Genomic DNA, 7,766 nt, shown 5'->3' on the forward strand with positions numbered 1-7,766 from the left:
AGCGTGTTCCCAAACAGATGGGTTATGGCCAGATGCAGAGAAGCCCCTGAGTTTTGAAAGCATTGCTTGACATGCTCTCTGCTACATAAGCCAGAACGAAATGTCTCCATGAGAGAAGTTTTAGAAATAGATGCAAGTTCTGTAATAAGATGTGAGTAAATTCACTGGGAAATTAATCCTCTGAGAAACAGGGGAGAGAGCAATGGAACAAATACACTGAATGGCTTTCATTGGCAGGAACCGCATGGGTTTCCTTTGCTTTTGGTTTCAGCAGATCAAGCTGTGATTTTTAAGAAAGGGAAGCACAACACAAAGAAGGCCTGATCCCTCCATTCCTGTTCTGCAACCTCAGGAAGAACAATACAAGGTAAATTCTGTTCTCCTGCATAGATCTTAAACTGAGGATTTTATTGTCCAAGAGGAACTATCTCTCTCCCTTCAAGTCCTTCCTTTTGATTCAGAACTTGTTGCATAGACGATATAACTTTTAGAAAATGAGATCACTAGCAGTTTTCCAGTTTCTTAGAGAACCTTCTGAATATTAGCATCATAATTTCTACAACTAAGTAGAATCACAACTTTCATTTAACAATGTTTGCTCTTCTTCATTCCTTCTCCATCTTCCTTACTTACTTCCCTTTGCTTCTTTTTTTTCCCTATCTGTTCCTTTTCCACCTTCTTTCTTCCATGTTACATCTCTTTTTTCCTTTCATTACATGCATTGGCTCTCTGTCTACATTTCACCTCTTGGCAGTATTACAAACCCTTCACTGACACAGTCCAGTCTCTGCTAGGTAGACAGAGCCACTCATCACTGCTCCTCATCCTCTCTCTGTCCCAAATCACCACACACAGTCCTTTCAAAATAGGTCCCCCAAGTTAGTGACTGCTTCTTAAAATGGGGCTAGAGCATTGTCACTCATCAGAGTGCAGAGTCCTCTTCAGAGAATGTTTTGCTTAAGGAATTAATACAGCTCCCAGTGCATTTTCTCTTCAGTCTGCTAATGGCCTTTATTTAGGAAAAACCTTCTCGAGGGTACTCACAGTAACAGGGCCTTTAAGAAAGAGCGCTGTTTTTTCATAGCCAAGTTACTTCTACCTGTTCTGGCAAGCAGAATCAGAGGGGAAACCCAAGTTCTACTTTACAAACTCAGCAGCCCACGTTAGACCATACTGCAGTCCCCCATAACCACCCCTGCCCTCTTCTTGGCCAAGTCTGTAAATCTGCCAAAGCATAAGCAGACTTCAAGAGTCCCTCCCCAGCTTTACACCAGAATTAGATTATGCCAGTGTGTTTGAAAGTGTGTTTGTTTCAGATAGAAAGCTGGTCATTTTGAATGATATAAGGAACCTGCCTGTTCTGTGGTACTGAGTCTTTGTGTATCAAAGGCGCCCATTAGTCTGGAACACTACAGACATGTCCAGCAGGTACTTATAGCTGTCTGGACCACCCACATCCTGGCACAATGGAAATCCAGTTCGTGTCTCCTACGCATCTGATACTGTAACCCAGCAAAAGCCAGGTTTCCAAGCCCAGCAGCTTATCATAACCTCTTTGCTGGGGCCGTAGGAGCAGTCACTCCAAGAAGGTGTGGAACCAACACTGGCGTCAGGTGTTTCTTTTTTCCCCACCACCACCAAAGCAGCTTCAGACAAAGCAGAAGAATTTCTTCCAGCGGCACTTGGAGAGGGTTTTGATACCTTTGGCTGTCATTTTCTTTTCCTGTCGTGCTTTGTGCTCAACACCACTGACAATGGCCATGTCAAAAACTTCTTTGAGGTTCTTTTGGGTCAGTGCTGAGCACTCCAGGTAGGCTTCAGCCCGGATTTTGTCAGCTAGGCCTTCTGCCTGAGGCCTGGGCACAGGCTTCACATGGTAACGATCCAGGCTGATAAGGACATTGACATCATCCCGCAAGTCTGCCTGTGTCCCCACCAGCAGCACTGGGGCTCGGGGATTGTGAGTTCGTATCTCAGGGATCCATTTCTCAGTAATGTTTTGGAAAGAGCTTGGGTTTACCACACTGAAGCAGACAAGGAAGACATCAGTGTCTGGGTAACAGAGTGAGCGCAAACAGTCAAAGTCCTCCTGTAAAAAGGGCAAGAAAACAGATGTTTACTGGTTTGAACTCGAACAGCACAATGCTCTAGTTGTTGTTTTACATATCAAATAGGACAGCAACACCTCACAGGTAGGGCATCATGGCTTCATCACTTTGGTGATCACTTTGGTGATCAAACTTTGGTTTAATCACTTTGTCACTTTGGTAGGGCATCATCACTTTGTGGCCATGCCATGATTCAGGGACAAGTTTCAGAGCTGAGGGAGTCTGGCAGTCACCTGTGACTGCCACACCAATGGATGCCTAATGCTGGACTAGTGCATTTCCTTCCTTCCCGGTCAAACAGTGTCTTCCTCAAAAGCCTGTGAATAATTCCTGTCCCACAGCACCAGAGCTGACAGCTCCTTCAATAGAGCTTACCTGCCCAGCAGTGTCCCACAGCTGGATCCGGACGGGGGCTCCATCCACCAGGACCTGCACTGTAGCAGAAGGAGAATAAGGATTAGTCCAAGGAAGTTGTGTACAATGCCTTACACACACAGACACACACACAGTTCTTCCCTGGAGCACTCTTTTGTATCCCATTGAAGAGATTCCCTGAAGTCAGTCAAGTCCATTATAGCTGTCTTTCCTGCTGAAAACCTCACTAAAATATCTGAAGTTTGCACTGGGAACATTAGGAGCCCCACAGCAGAGTTTCTGATTTGGTTATCCCTTGGATGTTTTGATTTTTTTTCTGACATTTTGAAAGAATCTTTTCATATTACTGGACAACTGATCCTCTAGAGAGAGCCCTTAGCTGAACAGTGCTCTGGGAACAGTCTGATATTCTGCCACACCCCAAGAGAGTAAATAAAGATAAACGCAAACTGACAACTTCAGCAACTTGCTCCTAGCTTTTTGGCCCAGGGTGACAGTTCAAATTACTGTCCATTAAACAAGCTATTCGAGTTTCTTCCATCCAAGCCAGAAGTTCAGCCTTAAAAATAAAAAAAAAAAAAGTTAAAAAGAGTCTTTTCAGAAGCATCTCAACTAAGGAAAAGCAAAAACCTAAAAACAACTTTGAAATAAAGATGCTTATAAGGAAATCATCATGAGCAAAATCCCCTTCAGAGACTGTCTACACATTGAAGAACTGCTGAGTTACACACATAAGGTGTGCACCCATTTCATTCCCTAATCACAGTAAGCCTTTATGTAGTAGCAACTGACTCGGATTGAGGGCAGGCAGGACCTCTGATGGAAATCTGGAATGAAACTGTTAGATGTTTAAGTGCACAGGCACCACAGAGACCGGCTAGAAACTGAGCAAAAGGAGTAAGGAGTTGGGGGCACTGGAAATCGCTTTAAAGTCTTGACAATGTGGAGGTGGCTGTGCTCTGATGAAAAGAGGCAGACATCCTGTGCTAAAGTGACAATGGCTGGCACTTGACACCAACTAGCTAAACTCCCTCTCTGCACTCAGGAGGAGGCTTTACTGACTTTTTTGTTTTAAAAAACAAAAGCAGGGTCAATCTTTTGGTATTCTTAAAGTAATTAGCAGGTGACAAAAGTGACAGAAACAAGTGACCTGGATAGTTTAATATGAGCTCTTGGAGAGCACTCCTCTCTGAAAGAAGGCTGGGAAGAAAGAAGGAGATGGGACAAAAGATGAAGTGACATTTAGTGGGAGACTGAGAGTGAAGTAAAAATGGAAGGGATGGGTGCGCACACCACAGTGCCACTCCTAGCGGCATAGCTGAAAGCCATCTCTTCCTTGTGACTGGGAAACAGTTGGGTTGTTACCATATCTTTGCGCCAGAGGAGGAAGAGAAACCTGTTCCTGATCAAAGAGCCTGCTAGATCCTGACTTGATCTTCAAGGCACTATGCATTTGCCTTTCTAGTATCTGGTTTATTCTATCTCACAAGGGCGTTGAGAGAACTAATTAGCATCTCTGAAATATTTAGCAGTCTTCAGAAGAAAGGTACCACATATATTACCTCCTGCTCCAGTACTTGCATAAAGTTGTTTCATACCTGCTGCTAGCCTGAGCTACACTAGCAACTCTGTGACTGCCATCTAACTACCACCCTCACAAGGTACACACCCTCAAGATGAGGCTGGATTTCAGTACAATAGAGAAGGGGCAGGCAGAACAGGATAGCCTGGTGCAGAAAGGTCACAGGGTATACATTTTGCTGAACACTGCTCTACCTAGCAGTGACACCCAGCTGTCGATAGCACCCAGAGAGATGTGATTGGGTCATAGTCCATTTTCCCAGTGCTGTTCCCCCAATAACATAACACTTTCTCCTTTCTTATTATCTTCCTTAACTGGTTCTGGCTTTATGATCCACTGATCAGAATTAGGGTTAGGATGTAAACCATGAGGCTCAGTTCTGTGGCAGTTTGAACTGCAAGTATTCCCCAAGAGTGGAGAGAATGGGGTTGAAATTTCTGACGAGGATCCTGAACTGGGCTCTGTGAATCCAGGGACAGACTTTCTTCAAGGTTATCCAGGTTAAAAGCAGGAGTGGGAAGGGAAATACCTCTATTCTCCTATTTATTGCTCCTCCCAATAAGCAGAAAGTGAACTGTGGGAGACCCATTTTTAATGATGTTTTTGATTTCTATCAGTTGCAAATGCTACACACCTCTGGAAGTCAGGCTCAGTACTTTGACATTCATAGTAGGGCTGAACCTACATGCACCTATCTTCAAATTACTTGCTGCTAACAGGAAAGTCTCTGAACTCATGCTGCCTCCACCTTTCTTGATCATTTTATTAAGGATTTTCCCTTTCAGAAAATTTGGATGCTAATAATTATGGTAATTTCTAGCCTCTCTTACCCAAAACTGAAAACATTAGCATGAAGGTAGCAGGGAGAACAGCTACCTTTCCCTTGGACTTGAGGACTCCTTACATGTGTTCCCAAAGGTCCACTGGACCCTGTAACAACAGCAAGTTCTCACTTCATTTCCTTCAAGTGATAGTTGGAGAGTTTAGAGAGGGTCAAGGCAAATCAAGAATTCCCAGCGTAAGAGTGACTACAAGGACACTCAGACAAACAAAATGCTCCTTCTAAGCACCCATGAGACTATGGCACATTTGAAGTCTAGTTCCTGAGCCCATCTCTAATCTACCTATCCGTACTGTCACATACTGTTCTGCTTCTTTGTATCAGATGAAGAAGATCCAAAATCTTTCAAAGGGCTTTGTATATTCCTGGGTTTCATATTAGAAGTTGGAATCTGAAAGAAGAGGAGTGGAGAACAAGGACAAAGATGGTATTTACAAAAGTAGAAACCAGTAAGGGCTCACCAGCTGATGGGGCAAGCATTTTTAGCCAGACTTTTAAAGCTCTTAAAATTTTTTGCAACCTCTGTTCAGTGCTAACCTTAGTGCACACGTGTGAAAAAGCATGTTTTTGCTGAAGATCAGTTGAAGTTAGAAAGTGCAAGGCTGTGATATTTACGAAGCTAAATAATATAAATAAATCATTAAATCCCCTTCTTCTGTTTATGCATAATAACACAACAAAACCAGGCAGGGGCCCAACATCACAGAACTTGAAAGTCAACTTGACACGTCTGTGCCCTGCCTACACTCACTTCTTCCTCAAAGCTGCAAAAAGCCAGACTTCCACCTGGTAAAGGGTTCACAAAACGTCCAAGTGACTCACTCCAAGTGGCTGAAAATGGTCTTGGGCTTTGGTCCCTATAGGCAGCCCTCACCCTACGCCTGCAAAGCCCTCCTGGTGTGCACCCCACGGCAGCAAGTTTAACCTGGAAAGACCATCCCCAACGCTGCAAGCTGCACTGGCCAATTCCGCATGTCCAAAACAAGTGAAGCACATCGAGAGGACGCTTTCGCAGAGCGTACGCCCTCGCACGGGCCCCGCCACCTACCTGAGAAGGTGTCCAGGGCGGTGGGCTGGTACTCGTCGGGGTACCCGTTGGTGGTGTAGCTGACCACCAGGCTGCTCTTGCCCACTGCGCCATCGCCCACCAGCACGCACTTGATGCCCAGCTCCGGGCCGCTGCCCCGCGGGGGGCTGTGTCTCCGCAGCGCCGGCGAGTAGTCCAGCAGCTCCTGGGGGGGCATACCGGCACCGCACCGCCCGCACCGCCCCGCACCGGCGCTCAGCGGCGGCTCGGCGGCGCCGCTGCCATGCTGCTGCCGGGACCGCTGCCGGGACCGCTGCCGGGACCGCTGCCGCCGGGCCAGTGCCGCGCGGCGCCGCTCCGCAGCCGCGGCGCTGCGCGCAGCCCGGCCCCTCGGCGCAGCGCAGCGCAGCGCAGCACCGCCCCGCCGCCCGCCCCCGCCGCGGCCGCGCTGCCCCAGCCCCGCCGCCGCGCCGTGCGCCGGGCTGCGCCCACGCGGGGGAGAGCCGTGGTGCCCCCAGCCCTCCACACCGCCCTTCCTCTTCAGAAGCCGCCGCGCTGAAGCGCTCGTTCCCACCGGCAGTGCCAGGAGCGCCTGCGACTGCCGGCAAAGACCGCCCCGCGGGAATAAAACCGGCAGCGGTGGTCAATACTGAGAGGGAAGATCGAAAACCAGTATCACATCCGTTAACGATGCAATTGCCACTAGCGAGTTCTTTTGACGCGGATGAGCTGTTGCTGCATGCTGGCAAAAGCCACAAAGTGTGTTTTCCCAGCTAGACGGACATGTACAGGAGTTTCGAATTTATTGCCTTTTTTATACTCATCTCCAGTAGCTCACACAACATGCTGTGCACTTGGAAGCAGAGAAGATCACTCCATCCCTGCCCTGGGGAGCTCACTGTCTAAAGAAGTGCAACCAAACAAACAGAAAGAGCAGGAGCACACCACTTGAAAGGAGGGAAGCAGCCACACTATCATGGCAACCATTGCACTCCAGTGTAACACCGCCAAGTGAAAGAAAACACTGGAGGGAAAGTATTAATGCATACAATACCTAATATTGCAAAATCAACTTTGAACATGGGATTGTGTCCTAACGGAGAAGCGAAACTCGGACTGCCAATGAAGAGCACCAATTTAGTTCTATGATGCCTTTCATTGTGCTCACAGCACAAGGGACCTGCTTGCACCAGACAGCATCGTGCTGCAAGGAGGCATCCCAGAACTTGGGTATCACACAGTGTTTCACATCCACACTGAGCAGCTACCCAAGTGTCTCACCTGTAGTAATGCTACACTTGAGAAGAGGTCTTTAAGTCACACACAGACTAAAATACTTTTCCCCCGTGGTTGATATAAAGTCACAAGCACTGCAGCTCCTCAGGTTCAGGAGCCTGGGCTGATTCCACTCTCCAAAGCAGGTGCACTGTTCAGAGATAACCTGTAAGCTTCCTGAAGACAGCACTGGGCAACAGGGCCTCTTCTCTGCAGTTTTCTCTAGCAGTTTGCTTTAAATCTCCCTCTTCTGCAGTTTTCTTAATATTTCCATACCAACAAAAATGGAGACAGTATAATAAGTTAGGCTGTTGCTAAAACTTCATGCTGGATAGTCTTGCTTCAGCAAGTGGCTGCTAATTCAGTTCACTGGTTTGCATAGAGTCTTTCCAGTGCCACCCTGTTCAATGTTATATGGTGATAGCTGAATGGCTGCAGAGCAGTCAGAAAGCACTGGGACAGGCGATACTCAGTAATGCGCAAGGTGTGGCTGCGCCTCTGACAGGACTGGTGAGAGCAATACCGCTGTGTGACACACTACGCCATAGCAAGGGCAGG

General features: G+C 47.3%; 1 protein-coding gene across 1 annotated transcript; it reads right to left on the minus strand.

Moving 5' to 3' along the window:
- Positions 1 to 1,648: 1,648 nt before the first annotated feature.
- On the minus strand, positions 1,649 to 6,150 carry RHOV (ras homolog family member V). The gene is made up of 3 exons (XM_026065825.1): positions 5,955 to 6,150; positions 2,484 to 2,542; positions 1,649 to 2,089 (listed from the first exon to the last, which is right to left on the minus strand). Exons 1-3 carry the CDS (start codon positions 6,148 to 6,150, stop codon positions 1,649 to 1,651), a joined length of 696 nt encoding a protein of 231 aa, XP_025921610.1.
- Positions 6,151 to 7,766: the final 1,616 nt, after the last annotated feature.

Source organism: Apteryx rowi, unplaced genomic scaffold, assembly GCF_003343035.1.
Source record: "Apteryx rowi isolate R43461 unplaced genomic scaffold, aptRow1 scaffold_232, whole genome shotgun sequence".
NCBI lineage: Eukaryota > Metazoa > Chordata > Aves > Apterygiformes > Apterygidae > Apteryx > Apteryx rowi.

Excerpts from the sequence above, each read along its gene's own strand:
- RHOV (XM_026065825.1), bottom strand. The coding sequence starts at position 6,150 with ATGCCCCCCCAGGAGCTGCTGGACTACTCGCCGGCGCTGCGGAGACAC. Across the intron at positions 2,543-5,954 it reads CGCCCTGGACACCTTCTCAG|TGCAGGTCCTGGTGGATGGA; the intron begins GTAGGTGGCGGG and ends CTTCTGCTACAG. Across the intron at positions 2,090-2,483 it reads TGTGGGACACTGCTGGGCAG|GAGGACTTTGACTGTTTGCG; the intron begins GTAAGCTCTATT and ends CCCTTTTTACAG.